The sequence below is a fragment of the Syngnathus typhle genome, linkage group LG14, assembly GCF_033458585.1.
Source record: "Syngnathus typhle isolate RoL2023-S1 ecotype Sweden linkage group LG14, RoL_Styp_1.0, whole genome shotgun sequence".
In the NCBI taxonomy this organism is placed as follows: Eukaryota; Metazoa; Chordata; class Actinopteri; order Syngnathiformes; family Syngnathidae; genus Syngnathus; species Syngnathus typhle.
In genome coordinates this window covers 12573555-12590080 of record NC_083751.1, presented here as the reverse complement: position 1 = coordinate 12590080, position 16526 = coordinate 12573555, and the positions used below count along the sequence as shown (strand labels likewise).

The following is a 16526-nucleotide window of genomic DNA, read 5'->3' as shown; positions in this document are numbered from 1 at the left end:
GAGGGGCAAGTTTTGGTTTCCAAGGGTGTTTTTATTCCTCTTCAACGTCTCTCCCATACAGAGCCGCCGTGTGCGCACGGAGCGCGGTGGTGCGTTTAGGGGCAGTCGGAGAAATCAACGCCAACAAAAAAAATGACATCCAGCCTAGTTAAGACCATACCAAAGACTTTAAAAATGGGACCCATTGCCTCCCTGCGTGTGTGACGATCTTTGGGACTTAAAAAAAAAAAAAAAAAAATTAAAAAATTTTTTAAAAAAATTCATAAAAATTGGGTGCGTATTATACATGGGTACAAGCTTTTTTCCAGCATCAGCATGCCATTGTTAGGGGTGCGTACTATACATGGGGGCGCACTATACATGGAAAAAAACGGTAACTGAAGTAGCATTCACAAAGTGGGATGACTGTTGGCAATATTCAGCCCGTTTTCACTGAAAAACCTCAAGCACATCTTATCAGCGTTTTGATCACATTACCCCAATATTAGCCAACTTACATTGGCTCTCGGTCCATTTAAGATGTGACTTCAAGGTTCTTCTATTAACCTATAAATCACTGCATGGCTTAACGCCTTCATATCTCGTCGACCTAGTTGTTCCTTATGTTCCGTCTCGTAACCTTCGTTCGCAAAACGCTAGTCTTTTAGCAACACCGAGGGCCAAGAAAATGTCTGCAGGGTCTAGAGCATTTTCTATTCGGGCTCCAGAGCTTTGGAATGCCCTACCAATGGATATTAGAATATTATTAGACTATATTGAATAATGTAAATCAGGGGTCTCAAACTCCAGTCCTCGGGGGCCGCATTCCTACGTTTTCCAAGTTTCCCTCGTTAAACACACCTGATTCAATTATCAGGCTCCTGCAGAACGTGAGGATGAACTGATCATTTGAATCAGGTGTGTTTAACGAGGGAAACTTGGAAAACATGTAGGAATGCGGCCCCCGAGGACTGGGGTTTGAGACCCCCGATGTAAATAACAGCAACATTTTGTTGGTGGGAGACTTTGTTTTATTGTTTGAAGAGCAAAGTCATTCATTTTTAGGAGAAACACTGTAGTCAGTCTTCGGTATCTTTTTCCCATTTGCTTCATTTAAAAAAATGTTAATGCATCCATTTTCAAAACAATCACCATCCCGGTGAGGGTCAGCTGACATCGGGCCGAAGGAAGAGTACACTCCGAACTGGTTGCAGGGCACCAATAAAACATTTGCCCCGTAAAATTCCTCTCAGAATGTGAAGTCATTTTCTTTGTTCCTCAATTTCTTTTATGAAACATTTTCATGTTTGACATGTCCCTCAATTTCCTTCATCTATGTATATCTAACTCACAGTATTTGCAGCAAATAATTTTTTTGCCAAGTTAAGATTAAAAAAAAGATTAAAGTCCCAATGATCGTCACACACACATCTGGGTGTGGTGAAATGTGTCCTCTGCATTAAACCCATCCCCGTGTGATTTTAATCCATCCCCTGAGTGAGAGGGGAGCAGTGAGCAGCAGTGAGCAGCAGCGGTGCCGCGCTCGGGAATCATTTGGTGTTTTAACCCCCCCAATCCCAACCCTTAATACTGAGTGCCAAGCAGGGAGGCAATGGGTCCCATTTTTATAGTCTTTGGTATGACCCACAACCTTCCAGTCTCAGGGCGGACACTCTACCACTAGGCCACTGAGCTGGTTAAGTTTATTTATATAGCCCTAAATCACAGACAAGTCTCAAAAACCTTCACATGTGCAAAAATTGGCAATTATTCTCAACATCCCCTGATCTTAACTCCCAGGAGGGCAAGGAAAAACTCAAAAACCCCTACTGGGGAAAAATGAGAAACCTTGAGAAGAGACCACAGATGGGAGGATCCCCCTTCCAGGATGACCAGGCTGCAATGGATGCAGAGAGGGCAATACATCCTACCACCAATTTCACTGAAATAATGCTCGATAGTAACTTCCTAAACCCAGGGTGCACCTGGCGTATGTTTTTCAAAGAAATCTTCCCCCTCCCTCCGGAGAAGACAGGATTAATTTTTTGGAGAAAGTGTTTGAGTAACTTTTTGGGGGGAACCACCAAATTTAAGATAAAAAAAAAAAAACCTCATCATTGATGACTTTATTTTAAGAATGTCCTTGCCCAAACACTGAAAAATCAAAAATCAAAACAAAAAAAAATCACAGTTAAGACTTGCAATTTCAAGTTTGAGCGCAACTGCCCTGCAGTTCAGGCAGGCGGCGCTTCACTCCGTCTGGCTGCGGCCAAGCTCCTGGTACCGCAAGCGGTACAAGCAGTAATGCTGAAAGACAAAGACCACGTCAAAGACTACCGAGAAGAAGCCCAGGCCGAACTTAGTGGGGTCTCCGAAGATCAGGCGCCACTCGTCTGTACACAAGAAAAGAAGCATCAGGGGACTTTGACGGAGCCGACATCGAGAAGGCGGACATGGGGAGGGAGGGGCCCTGACCGTTGTTGTAGGAATCTAAGGTCATCTGTGAGATGCTGAGCAGGCCGCCGCTGAAGTCCAGCAGCACGGTACCGATGCTCCAGCCCTCCGTGCTCTGCCGCCGGTAGTTCATGAAGGCCTGATGGAAAGGTGACATGTCAAAAACAAACAACCGGGATGCAGACCCAGCTGGATCTCGATTCCTTGTTCCATGAAATGTTCTGGCGATTTACGCTGCTAGGGAAGACGGCGGACAGGAGGTGGGGGTGGCGGCAAACCGACCTGCGGCACATACTTGACCAGCGTGACGGCCAGCTTGATGTAGGAGAAGAAGTAGAGGTAGTCCAACCAGCTGAGGCGTCCAAAGAGAGTCAGGAAGAAGGTGGCGCCGGCAAAGGACCAGCCCATCAGCAGTAGGAGGCGGGCCGTCCATGACACCCTCTGGGCCCCGCTCTGCAAGACAAAATCCAGTGTCACAAGATCCGCCATCATGTCTCGATTTCCCTCTTGCACAGAAACCAGTCAAGACGCAGAGACACTGTATGCCACATCAGAAGATCGACCTTTGCCTTCGGCGCAGAGTTGGCAAGATGGCACAGGGTTCCGGCCACACTCGAGAAGAGAATTTGTGGAAAGCGAAGCAGCCGGCGTACCTCGTAGATGGCAGCCTGCCCAACAAAGAGCAGACAGAGCAGGAAGGCGTGCAGGCTGAAGAACACATCATTGGCCTTGACGGGGTTGATGCCGTTTGGGTTTGTCTGCAGGTACTCCTCCTGGCGAAGAGGAAGCGACGTGCAAAAATGACATGATGTGCGGTTTGATGACACGTGATGTGATGACATCACGTCACCTTAATAGGCCCCGCCCAGAAGAGGCCAATGTTGAAGACGCTGTAGGCAAAGAAGCCCGTCAGGTTGAGTGCCAAGAAGTCGAAGTTGAGGCCCACCACGCTGGAATGATATCAGGTCAAAGGTCACATCACACACAGGCCATTTGCGTGAGTTGTTACGTCATCGTGTGTCATGTCACACGCTTGTGTTGTGTCCCGCAGTCATGTCGTGCCACATCCCCAGTCATGCACGGTGACGGTCGGTCACACCTTTTGCGCCTCCAGTTCTCCCAGGCTTGTGGGTAGAAGGACACGGACCACGCCAGAAAGTAGAGCCAGCCCACGGCCTCGCTGAGCAGCGCCAAGGCGTTGCTGCGGACCACCAGGAAGTGCAGACGGGGTCCCGAGCTGCCGAGACACGGGAGCCGGCATCATAAGACGCCGCTGCCACCTACACTGACGCCACTCACCCGAAGCCGTCTGTGCTGTTGCTCAGCAGGTACGCTGTCACTTGTCCAGCTGCGTGGGCCGTTGCCGTGAACTTGACCGAGGTGGCACCGACAGGCAGCGTCACCTAATGGACGGCGGCAGCAGCGGTGCAAGATGGTGGGTCACTGAGTCTTGTCGGCGGCGACGCGGGACTTACCCGCTCCGGCAGCCCAACGATGGCTGACGAGTTGCTCTTGGAGCTGTAGGTGACATTCAGACGGACGACCAGTGGCTGCGGTAGCGCCGCACTGCAAACACACCCAAGCCAGTCACACGCCTGCCACTAGAGGGCGTGATGCTAAAATGTGCAGTCAATATGTTCTCGTTCAACATTTCTGTGTTTTGCTGCAAATAAATGCAATTGCCATCAGAAAATATTCATGTTTGTTATCAAGAACAGGGGGTTTCAACTGGTTTAATCCAAGGGACCACCATTATCACCAAAAAGAAACTTGGGGACTACTGCTTTGGCAGAATATTATGTTATGTTGCACAGGAGGATAGCACTATACATGCTATTTATTTGCATTTGTATGTCTATTTTTGGGAATATCAGCTACCTTTGACATATTCTTTATAGGTAAATGATTGATAAAATTAGCTGGGAAATAAATCAAGTCTAAATAACAAATAAATTTTGTTTTGAAAAACGTTACTATTTTCCATTTCCAATTTCGTGGACCACCTGCCACAACGGACCACTAGAGGGCCACGGATACGGTTGACAATCCCTGATCTAGAGCAGTGGTCCCCAACCACCGGTACGCGGACCGGTCCCGGTCCGTGGGTCACTTGGTACCGGGCCGCCAAGCCGCACAGAAAAAAAAAAAGATCGACGATCAATTAATTCAGGTCAAGACACTCGTCCCGGTCACGTGACATGTTTCGCCAGTCGAGCCCGCAAAGCTAATATGTGGCGACAGGCTAACTAACCAGGCAATGAAGCATTCAAAACTGCTTCAACACATGGAGACCAAGCATCCAGCAATAAAAGACAAACCTTAATCACTTCGGGTGTCATTGTCTCCAATTACGTCTAGATGGGACCGGCTCGTTTCTGAGAAACAAACTCAGTGCTCCCACTAATTTAACGTAATGGTGAGTTTTATTTTTGTCATTTGTACTTGATTTTATGTCAGTCGTATAATTTTATTTCATCGTATTTATATATTTATTATAAATGTCTTATTTATTATTTTATATAAATGTATCATTTATTTCAGTGGCGTAGCCAAGCCGGGGCGGCGCCCCGGTTAGGACTCCCTGCGCCCCGGTTGGAGAAAAAAAATCAAGCTTTTTCGATTCTTCATTTTCATGCCGTTTTTTTCTTTCGGTCTTGCGCGAATGTGCTTGCGCTATTCTATGTGCGGGATGTTATCCATTCACCGTTTGCCTTCCGGACCCGGATGTTGTTTTAGCGATCAGCGAACGGCGTGGGTGATGTTCGATTTTTTTTCCTGTGGGCTACGCCACTGATTTATTTATATAAATGCCGGTCCGCGAAAATATTTCTGACATGTAACCGGTCCGTGGCGCAAAAAAGGTTGGGGACCACTGATCTAGAGAATTGGAATCATTTCAATCAAACCAAACTTTCCACATCCAATTTTGGAACATTTCATCGACTCGCCTTAGACACAGAAGCAGGAACGATTTGGAGAGAGGCTGCGGCTACATCGGCATAGGGGTTCTGAGAAAATTATTTCTAAATATATTTGAGAATGTCAATGCAGGGCGACACAGATTTCTGTTTGTCAGCAATCTACTAACGGAAGCGCTCGACTTGTTTATCTGAGACGTCTCGCCAGGAATCCAAAAAAACGAGCAAAACTCTTTGACCAACAGGAAAACGGTTGGTCGCCTTCGTCCAGGATGAGCGGCCATCTCCAAAGCTATCCTTTCCCGTTGGCGTACACTTGCTGATGCGCACCTCACCTGGAAGCAATAGTCAGGTTGCCACTAGTGCCTTCTTGGAGCGTAACCTCCTCCGGAACAGACAGCAAGACGAGTGACTCTGCAGCACAGACACCAGATGACAAGACATCACGCGTACGCTCGTTTTAACACCGCTCTTCAAGGGGAAAACGCAGAATGCCTAGTCACCTGAAGTGTCGACTGGCAGCAAGAACAGCAGTAACAGCTCCTGCGGGAGCCACATCTCTGCGCTGCAAAACGCGCGCACACACCCAACAAACAAACAAACAAACAAACAAACAAACAAACAAACAAGAAAACAAACTCATTAAACGTTCCAAAGTCAGCACACATCTAACACCAACTTAAAAGACAAAACGATCGTAAGTCAGGTGTCTCTCGAAAAGAAACAACACAAATCTACAGCCAGTGCTAGAGGTGAAAGTTTGGGCGAACGCGGCTCGGCTCCATAAAGGCATCCGATAGAAACCATCCTTCCCCACACAACGATTCATGTCAGAAAACATATATAAAAACACTTTTACAAGTAAAGATGAGTCGGCAGATTGTTGATATTTCCAAGCTAGCGACGCGCGTCAACTCACTATAGGGAAGACGTTCCCTAATGCGTTCGGAAGTCACATGTAGGGATGGGCGGATCGATACCAAAATATCGATATATCGATCCAGGCTGCTCATTTTTGAGTATCGATCTCCCTAGCTAAAATATCGATACTTACAATTATTTAATTATATTTTTCCTCATTTTTTTTCTGCTCCAATTTGACGACTTGCACTCATGCTAGCACTACTTTTCCTTCCGCCTGCTGCACCGGCGTGTCCTGCTCTGCTCTGCTCCCGCCCCCTTTTCTCACAATCCAAGCCCTCCTCCTCCGCCCCCCGTTCCAATCCAAACAAACACAAACAAGCATGGCCACGGCGGCGGCCCAGTCCGAACGCAAGAGAAGTCTGGTTTGGGGATATTATATTTTACTTAATAACAACGAGGCAAAATGTGAAATATGTCACAAAACAATTAAATATTGTGGCAACACCACAAACTTGACAAAACATTTAAGCAAAATTCACCCCACGGTTAATGAAGAGCTGCAGTTGAAACGTGCCGCAGACACTAAGGCAGCGACGGAAAACCCTGCAGCCACACCGAGGCTAAGGTACCAAAGTACCTTAGAAGCAGCGTTTCAGAAAGGCAAGACATATCCAGGTATCAGGTACTAACCAAAAATCGTAAGCATTTGTGGTTGATGTGCTATTTGAAGCAATAATTACTACGCTTTAGTCAGTCATTTATAAATAAAGTTTTCCCCTTTTCAATTTGTGGTCGAACGCCATACGTTTTATTTGTAACTCCACTTCCTATAAACAACACTAAAGTATTACAATATTAAATGTAAGTATCCAGTGGCTTTACAAATTGATAGTTTTGCTGCTCATGACGATTAAGCGCTGCATCTCTGTTGGTACCATGTCTCTTTTTAGATTATACTAAAAGACAAAACTTTTTCCCAACAACAGAGAGAGAAAAGTAAAGAATAGCTCCTTTTTATTAAAGTTATACTATTAATATGCATCTTCCACTAATGCACTAATGTCTAAAAAGGTTAATAATTCATGTACATGACGTAATACTTTTTTCTATAAAATTCAATAGATGACTCTCCAAGAGCAAGAATGCCACTGCATTTAATTATTTATAAATATTTTTTTTGGCGGGAAATTACACTTCCGGTATCGATATCGGATCGAATATCGGGTATTTTGGGTAGGAAATACTTGGTATCGGATCGATTCCAAAATCATTGGTATCGCTCATCCCTAGTCACATGATAGTTTAAAAAAAAAGAACGGGAAGAACAAGAAGAAGAAAGGTCGGGACGTTTACGCGGATTCGATGCTCCCTTACATACGCGTTTTGGCATTGACTAAAAGAAAAGTCATCCTCATGATTTTGAAATTAACACCTGGTTACAAAGTCCACTACAGTACCAATACACGATCTGTGACCCTCACGCAATCTGAGACGCGCATGCGCAAAGGTCAGCCCGCTTGGCTCTCACTACGGCAAATGACTACGCAACGGTGTAAAACAGTGACCGCCAACCGGTTGTCCACGGCCCTCTAGTGGTCAGTGGCAATATTGCAGGTGGCCCGCGAAATTGGAAATGGAAAATAATCGTAACGTTTTAAACAAAAAATAATAATTTCTTATTTATACTTGATTTATTTTCCAGATAACGATTTCTCCTCAGGTGACTCTCCTGTGAAGCTCTGAAGTATGCAGACGACACCACTCTCGTCGCACTGATCCAGGACGATGATGAGACTGCGTACAGACAGGAGGTGGAGCGGCTGGTCCACTGGTGCAGCCAAAACCACCTGGAGTTGAACCCGCTCAAGACCGTGGAGATGACAGTGGACTTCAGGCGAGACCCTTCACTACTTTCACCCCTCACTATCCACAGTAATACTATTCTCTCCACAGACACCTTCAAGTTCCTGGGAACAACAATCTCTCGGGACCTGAAATGGACCGGCCACATAGACTCTTTCCGGAAGAAGGCACAGCAGAGGCTGTACTTCCTGAGACAGCTCAAGAAGTTCAACCTGCCGCGGGAGCTGCTGAAGGCCTTCTACACTGCCATCATCCAGTCTGTCCTCTGCACCTCCATCACTGTCTGGTTTGGATCGGCCTCCAAACAAGACAAGCACAGACTACAACGGACAATCAGGACTGCAGAAAAGATCATTGGAATCAAACTCCCATCTATCCAAGACTTACCGTTTTTTTTCGTGTATAATGCGCCCCCATGTATAATACGCACCCTAAAAATGGCATGTTGATGCTGAAAAAAAGCCTGTACCCATGTATAATACGCACCCAATTTTTTTAATTTAAAAAAAAAAAAAAATTAATTTCTTTTTTTTTTTAAGTCCCAATGATCGTCACACACGCAAGGAGGCAATGGGTCCCATTTTTATGGTCTTTGGTATGGTCTTAACTAGGCTGGATGTAATTTTTTTTGTTGGCGTTGAATTCTCCGACTGCCCGTAAAGGCACCACTGCGCTCAGTGCGCACATTTGAAAAAGGCGTGCGGACGTGAAAAAGGCGGCTCTGTATGGGAGAGACGTTGAAGAGGAATAAAAACACCCTTGGAAACCAAAACTTGTCCCTCGTCGTGACTCGGAGCCACAACAAATGTTTCAGATTTGTGTAGGGTACATTGTGACAGACAGCAAACGAGCAGGTGATCGAGCAAGCCTTGTCTGATACGAGAGCATTGCGGTCGTATGGAGCGTGTTTGAAGTGAACAGCAGAGACGAAAGGAACAAGGCAAAGTGTTGTGAAATAAAATATTACCTATAATACGCATTTTGTTATTTGCTGATTGAAACTGCTAATTAAACTGTGAATTGAAACTAATAGGAAGAAAACAACTCTCGCTCTTTATATAGCTGACGTGTCTTGCGCATCCGTTCTGCGCATCGGATCCATAGTGCGCATGCGCAGTCATACTGCCTCCGTATGACGTCCGGTCCGCGATGGAGATTAAAAAACAAACAATATTTGACAATAACACACCATCAAGGATTGCACCATCGCATCAAACGATGTGTCGTCAATTATGTATTTTACTGACTAAGTGTGTTGGGCAGGATGGCTGAATGCGATGCGCGATTGACAACAAACAAGAACAAAGGTGATTTCAAGTTTGATTTCGAGGGAGATTTGTCATGTCTCGTCCCCAGTTTTACTACGTGTCTAGGTTGCCATAGTTTCTGTTCGCGTCGCCCCTCTCTTCCTGTGTCACCTCAATCAATGTAACGTGTTTTGTATTTAAGTCCTTTCTGCCCCTCGCTCACCGTCGGATCATTGCATGTAATACTGTCATGATGTCTGTTTGGTTCTGTTCCTGTCTTTGGTAATGTCTTTTTGTTCCACGTCTTTGTCGGTCAGTCCTGTTGTTGGTTTTGTTGTACCATGACTTTCTTAAAAAAATAAATAAATAAATAAATTAAAAAAAAAAAAAAAAAAAAAATTAAAAATAAAATAAAATAAAAATTTGTACCCATGTATAATGCGCACCCCAGATTTGAGGACAATAAATTACCGTTTTTTCCGTGTATAGTGCGCCCCCATGTATAATACGCACCCTAAAAATGGCATGCTGATGCTGGAAAAAAGCCTGTACCCATGTATAATACGCACCCAATTTTTATGAATTTTTAAAATTTTTATTTATTTATTTTTTTATTTATTTTTTTTAAGTCCCAATGATCATCACACACGCAGGGAGGCAATGGGTCCCATTTTTATAGTCTTTGGTATGGTCTTAACTAGGCTGGATGTAATTTTTTTGTTGGCGTTGATTTCTCCGACTGCCCGTAAACGCACCACCGCGCTCCGTGCGCGGACGGGAAAGAGGCGTGCCGGGCGCTCACTGTCGCATTGCTTAAAGAGTGCCTTTGTGTTTTAGGATGAACAGCAGAGACCAAAGGAACAAGGCAGTGTTGTGAAATAAAATATTACCTGTAATACGCATTTTGTTATTTGCTGATTGAAACTGCTAATTAAACTGTGAATTGAAACTAATAGGGAGAAAACAACTCGCTCTTTATATAGCTGACGTGTCTTGCGCAGCCGTTCTGTGCATTTTATTTCACAACACTTTGCCTTGTTCCTTTGGTCTCTGCTGTTCATCCTAAAACACAAAGGCACTCTTTAAGCAATGCGACAGTGAGCGCCCGGCACGCCTCTTTCCCGTGCGCGCACGGAGCGCGGTGGTGCGTTTACGGGCAGTCGGAGAAATCAACGCCAACAAAAAAAATTACATCCAGCCTAGTTAAGACCATACCAAAGACTATAAAAATGGGACCCATTGCCTCCCTGCGCGTGTGACGATCATTGGGACTTAAAAAAAAAAAAAAAAAAATTACATTTTTTTTTGTACCCATTTATAATGCGCACCCCAGATTTTAGGACAATAAATTAGTTAAATTTTGCGCACTATACACGGAAAAAAACGGTAGTTAAATTTTGCGCATTATACACGGAAAAAAACGGTACTCCCCTCCGGACGGCGTTATAGAGCTCTGTACGACAAAACCAGCAGACACAGAGACAGCTTCTTCCGCCAGGCTGTTGCTCTGATGAACTCACACCACTCTTAGAGTCTCAGAGTCATTGCTGTGCAATAACATCCTGCTCTCCACACCTTTTTTGAATTGTCTACACTGTTTGTACTATGTATCCTCTCTGCATCCATTGCAGCCTGGTCACCCTGGAAGAGGGACCCTCCCATCTGTGGTCTCTTCTCAAGGTTTCTAATTTCCCCTAGCTGGAGTTTTGAGTTTTTCCTTGCCCTCCTGGGAGTTTAAGATCAGGGGATGTTTGAGAATATTTGTCATTTTTCACATGTCCTGAGTGTTGTTAGTCACCTAAATGTTGAACAGAGCCTGCGATGTACCGAAATCAAATTCCTTGTTTGGCACGCTCAAACATGGCGAATAAAAACTCTTGAGTCTTGAATCATTTACCCATCCAATTTATATAAAATGTAGCTGAGATTCACAAAAATAGACATACAGATGCAACTAAATAGACTGTACAGCGCTATCCTCGTTCGGTGCAAAATAAAATAATATTCCACCAAAGCAGTGGTTCCCGAGTTGCTTCTTGGTGATAATGGCGGTCCCTTGGACTAAACCAGTTGAAAACCCCAAGTGTACGATAATAAGAGATATGACATGAAAAGCAATATAATTGCTTTTTATTTGTTTTTATTTTGGGATCTTTTTTTTTGTTCATAAATAATCTAATAGTGATAGGCTCTAGACCAGGGGTGGGCAAACTTTTTGACTCGCGGGCCGAACTGGGTTCTAAATTTGGACCGGAGGGCCGAACCAGGAGCAGATGGACGTAGTGTTTGTGTGAATTAATATAAGCGACCTGTAAAGGTCATTGCATAAAAGATTTTGGCCTTTAGTAGGTAGTAAAGCATGGATATTCCAAACAAGTTTTTTGAAAACAAATGCATTTATTAACAGCATTAAAAAATAATAATAATAATTCACTAAAAAACTGCTATCAGTGATTCTCATAAAATACGAGACTGTTATTATGAATAACTGTTATTATGAATAACAGTCTCCATCACTTCAGTGCCTGCAGGTCAGATTAATGAAAGATCTTATGAGATCACATCAAACGGCAAACATTCTGACCAAATATATTATCTTGAAGAATCGGTGAACGCATACATCCAAATAAAGTAATCAAAACGGCAACACGGTGAGGGGTATCTGAAAATCAGAGCAGAGTTTTAACTCACAAACACCTTGTAACAGAGGTGAGGAAACGAGAAACACTTCCTTAAAGTAAGCCTTAAGAACTTTACAGGTTAAGATTAGTCGCAAACAAGTGGTGCATCAATGTCCTTGAGCATCCTGCATTGTTTGAAAACGAGAATGGTCGCTAGTTTCAATCCCTGCGATGTGTACAAATCATATTCAAAATGCCTCCCCTTCATTTTCAGTGGGAACAGTGTTGTTGGTCTCCCTTTTTTGCTAGTGCGTCATAGTCTGGAGTAAAATTTGTTGTGGCAATTCTTAGGCGAGATCCGAGGTGTTGGTCCATTTACCTCGATCTGTGACGGGTTGATGTTGACGTTCATGTGGCTGAACGTCACGTCGCGTACGTCGAGCCAAATTGGCCACTCTCTTTTAAATGCTCGGCACTGTGTCCACCTTGGGCGACTCATTTTAATGGAAGGATTCCAGGGGAAGGTTTGTGGGTGGCTTTAGCGCAAAACTGCATCTGAAAGCTCAGCGCGCGAATTACAAGAATGCTGTCGTCACAGCCCACGCTCTAAATTCGGGACTGATACAAATAGAGCGCGAGTGCGCCAACTCCGTACTACTGAGTACGTATACGCACTTGAGTGTGCACCGAGCTTTCTGACACGGCTTCCGGTAGTAAATGCGCAGGCGAGCGCTTCCCCCATCTACTGGGGAAACGCAGTCATTGCAGGCAAAATGACCAAAAAAAAAAAGTTTAATAATACAATTTTTTTCAGGGTTGGCGGGCCGGATTAAACGGTCCCGTGGGCCGGATGTGGCCCGCGGGCCGTAGTTTGCCCACCCCTGCTCTAGACCAGTGGTCACCAAACTACGGCTCGCGGGTTGGATACGGCCCACGGGACCGTTTAATCCGGCCCGCCAACCCTGAACAAATTGTATTATTAAAATTTTTTTTGGGGTCATTTTGCCTGCAATGACTGCGTTTCCCCAGTAGATGGGGAAGCGCTCGCCTGCGCATTTACTACCGGAAGCCGTGTCAGAAAGCTCAGTGAACACTCACAAGTGCGTGTACGGACATGGCGCACTCGCGCTCTATTTGTATCAGTCCCAAATTTAGAGCGTGGGCTGTGACGACAGCATTCTTGTAATTCGCGCGCTGAGCTTTCAGATGCAGTTTTGCGCTAAAGCAGTGCTTCTCAATTATTTTCTGTTACGCCCCCCCCCTAGCAAGAAGAAATCTATTCGCGCCCCCCCTCCCCACCGTGACTATCCTAACTTGTCTTGTAAGTCGTAAAATGTTGCACTGTCGCAAACGTGACAGAAGTAACAATGAGAGCGCCACTGCCCCCTGCTGTAGTAAACCCGCAATTACACTTTATTCTAGTACTGCCAAAAAAAAAGCCTGTTCCCCAGGGTCACACGCGCCCCCCCAGGAATAGCACCGCGCCCCCCAAGGGGGGCGCGCCCCACTATTTGAGAAGCACTGCGCTAAAGCCACCCACAAACCTTCCCCTGGAATCCTTCCGTTAAAATGAGTCGCCCAAGGAAAAGCAAGGTGGACACAGTGCCGCGCGTTTAAAAGAGAGTGGCCAATTTGGCTCGACGTACGCAACGTGATGTTCAGCCACATGAACGACAACATCTACCCGTCACAGATCGAGGTAAACGGACCAACACCTCGGATCTCGCCTAAGAATTGCCACAACAAATTTTACTCCAGACTATGACGCACTATCAAACTTTAACAAAAAAGACAGCGGTGTCTACAAGCCTACTGGAACCTATAAAAGGATTATAAGGAAGGAACACAAGAACTTTAAGAGACTGCTCATATGTGTCAGAGAGGTTCTGCTCTGAGCTGAACTTTTATCTGTTAAGATTGTGCATGGCACAACAGAAAGTTAATGTTCCATGTTTTTTTTTCTATGAAGAACCCAGAGAGAGTTATTTAGATTTCAATAACGTCACTGAGGCATCTTTTAACGAACTCCACTTCATTGTATGGCTTTTTAGCCCGTGCAATGTTCCAAGCCAGTTGAAACAATGCAAGTGTGACAGTCTCTGAGTGCCTGACTTTTCAAAGTGTCCAAACTTGTGCTTGCGAAATTCAGTCCCTTTTGCAAAGTCCTTATCGATATTGGCATGAAGTGAGCTGAAGTGCCGCTGAACATTTGAAGCTTTTAAATGCGCTAATGACGTCCGACATATCAGGCAGAATGGCTTGCCATTGCGTTCAACAAAAAACAACATTAACTCAAAAACGTCCTGTGTTCATCGTCATATATTCGTTTAGCTGTGCATTTTTTCCTTGCCATTTTGGCCAGGTTGGCCACCCCTGGTTTAGCGTCTTGTCAGCTTTTCTGGACCTAATGGGCCCCCGTTGTCACAGTCGCCATTCATTAAAAAGCCAGCAAAACCAATCGCTCTGCCCTGTGTTCATCGTCATATATTCGTTTAGCTGTGCATTTTTTCCTTGCCATTTGGAGAGCGAAATTGACACTCCTCAAATGAGTTTCTCCCTCCTCCTTTGCGAGATTTCACCTCACGCGCATGCGCGTTTGACCAAAATACCATATTGAACTCAAGCGAAGCAAATACGCACGAAAAATAAACACAAATGTTGATATGAACGTAAAAGAGCCGTACGAAACCAGCCAAAGAGCCGCATGCGGCTCGCGAACCGCGGGTTGTCCACCCCTGTACTATGTCATCAAATCAGTGTCAGTTGAGTCTGTCAACTAGGTTGCCTGTAGTATGTTTAAAGTCCAGCAGATGTCAGCACTCAGTGACACAGTATCAATAAAGTTTGGCAATGTGTCGAAACGCCTCATCGACCCATCACTCGTGATAGGAGTACTTCAAGGAAAACATACCTGATGTTCAAATTCACAGGCTGCGTGTACACGTACACGCACACACAAAACAGGCGAGTATAGTGGTATAGTGACTATACCATCAGTCATCCCCGCCTCAAAGGCGGATTTCAGGTTACATGACGCCATTTCCAGAGCAACCCAACGGCACGTCACTTGACACACTAATGCAGCCTTAAAACTGGCCTTCATTTCCATGGCGACGGGCTTGTTTATTTTTATTACTTTTTAAATTATTTACTTAGGAACTCAGAACATGTAAACACAACTGCCAGTAGGTGTCAAACATAGAGCCTAAGAAATAAAGCACTCAAATACAAGGTTTGTGTGCTTTAGAATTTGTGGATTGACCAATCGTTATACTAAAATTAGGTTTCTGGTTAATGTATTGACATTTATGAACATGCCATTTAGCCAGCAGTATCTCTGAAATGTTTATTTGTTCAGATTGGTTGCATGGGTAACACTTAAGCATTTTTGATTGACTCGTTTCTTTTGACTCCGTTGAAAAAGAATATATTTGTGACGGCGGCTTCATAGACTTTTGTGACGCCCACATTGCTGCAGTCTCTACTACAGTAATGGAAATACAGTGTAAATAAACTGCTTGACATGCCCACTCGCCCATGCTGTCGGAAACAAAACTGAAAAAGCTCTTGGACGCACGTTTCGATAAATCGAAAGGCATACGCTTTGCAGAGATATTACTGAAAGAAGACTTGGGGGAGCGAAAACGACAGTGGCCGCTGGTGGAGCAAGCAAGAAGAGCTGGGGTATAGGCCTACTTTCGAGACCCCTACGCTTACATAGAAGGACGTCGTGTTGGAGACGATGAACAGCAGTTGGGATAGAATATGAATCTTTAATGGTGGAGGACGGGCCTACGTTCGAGGCCCCTACGTTTACATAGAAGGTTGTCGTGTTTGAGAAGGTGGACAGCAGTTGGGATAAAATATGAAACTTTAATGGTGAAGGACATTAGTGCAGTTTAAGAGCTAAGGTTGAGAGTTCTTTTTCTTCCAGGTAGAAGTAAATTCCTAACGGTTTAGTGTGTGTGTGTTTCTTTTAATTGTTTTTTTTATCATTCATGTTTAATGTTAGGACTATTTTTGGTTCATTGAATGTTCGGGGCTTAAGAGCGCTGGTTAAAAGGAAAGCTTTATTTTTATTTTGTAAAGGGCAAAAATTCAACTGTCTTTTTTTTGCAAGAAACTCAGTCTACAGAGGCAGATGATTCGTTCTGGTCCAATCAATGGGGAGGCAAACTCTTGTTCAGTCATGGCTCGTCAAGATCTGCAGGAGTAGCTGTTTGTTTCAACAACTTTCCTGGTGGAGTCATCACACATTAGACTGACAAGGAAGGACACTGCTTGGCAGTTGTGGCAGAGATTGATGGTATAATTTTGATTTTGTTGAATGTATATGGATACAATGACTCAAAATGAGGAAATGATGAACAGTTTATTATAGGTGATTGGTGAACTTAAAAGTCATTATCTGATTGATAAAGTCATATGCAGTAGAGACTGGAACATCACCCCAGACGAATGGCTAGATAGGTGGCCTGAGAGAACTGGGAAACCCCAATATAATTCGATAATTAATAAGTTTATGATGAATAATAATCTTAGGCAGGGGTGTCCAAACTTTTTGCAAGGAGTGCCAGATT

The 16526-nt window shown here is 44.5% G+C and overlaps 1 protein-coding gene across 2 annotated transcripts; it reads right to left on the bottom strand.

Annotated features, from left to right (window-relative positions):
- Positions 1-2090: 2090 nt before the first annotated feature.
- Positions 2091-6330, bottom strand: ctns (cystinosin, lysosomal cystine transporter). Of its 2 annotated transcripts, none has more exons than XM_061297904.1 (11): positions 6271-6330; positions 5855-5916; positions 5687-5765; positions 3909-3999; positions 3733-3836; positions 3533-3670; positions 3284-3383; positions 3087-3206; positions 2716-2886; positions 2455-2572; positions 2091-2372 (listed from the first exon to the last, which is right to left on the bottom strand). In XM_061297904.1, the coding sequence occupies exons 2-11, from the start codon at positions 5907-5909 to the stop codon at positions 2230-2232; spliced, it is 1119 nt and encodes a 372-aa protein (XP_061153888.1). In that variant the 5' UTR covers positions 5910-5916; positions 6271-6330; the 3' UTR covers positions 2091-2229. The 2 variants fall into 2 exon arrangements, with proteins under 2 accessions (XP_061153888.1, XP_061153886.1); XM_061297902.1 differs by having other exon boundaries at positions 6211-6315.
- Between the last annotated feature and the right edge of the window lie 10196 nt (positions 6331-16526).